At 51.6% G+C, this 384-nt stretch overlaps 1 protein-coding gene across 2 annotated transcripts in view; it reads left to right on the forward strand.

Moving 5' to 3' along the window:
- plpp3 (phospholipid phosphatase 3) overlaps nt 1-384 on the forward strand; it is a 28,552-nt gene that overhangs the window by 13,955 nt on the left and 14,213 nt on the right. Inside the window, exon 2 of one of the 2 annotated variants that reach the window (XM_023420117.2) lies at nt 207-361. The exons of the other annotated variant lie outside the window; for it this stretch is intronic. Within the exon in view, the coding sequence (XP_023275885.1) occupies nt 207-361 (155 nt within the window). The remainder of the gene's footprint in view (nt 1-206; nt 362-384) is intronic. 2 annotated transcript variants of the gene reach the window in all.

The raw sequence follows: 384 nt of genomic DNA on the forward strand, positions 1-384 counted from the left end.
GGGGGGTCCTGTTGAACGTTAACATGAGCTCACACACACTGGGATTTCTTTCTGTCTCTTCATGTGTTTTAACGTGATATTCTTTCCTCAGCTAGCAGGTAAGTGCAGTCAGTGATATGGCTTATGTATGTGTGTGTGTGCGTGGGTTCATACATCCATCCATATGTGTGTGTGTGTGTGTGTGTGTGTGTGTTGTGTGTGTGTAGCTATGCTGCCCAGCCTGGTTCTGCACCGCACTTCTATTCGTCCGTACCAGAGGGGTCTGTACTGCAGTGACTCCAGCCTGAATTACCCCTACAAGAACAGCACCGTCCCCTCCTCAGTGCTTATTTCTGTTGGGTTGACACTGCCCGCGGTGTCCGTAAGTCCCCCACCTCCCCCCGC

Source organism: Seriola lalandi, unplaced genomic scaffold (genome assembly GCF_002814215.2).
Source record: "Seriola lalandi dorsalis isolate HSWRI2012SDOR001 ecotype SW California unplaced genomic scaffold, Sedor1 jcf7180002054618, whole genome shotgun sequence".
Taxonomy (NCBI): Eukaryota; Metazoa; Chordata; class Actinopteri; order Carangiformes; family Carangidae; genus Seriola; species Seriola lalandi.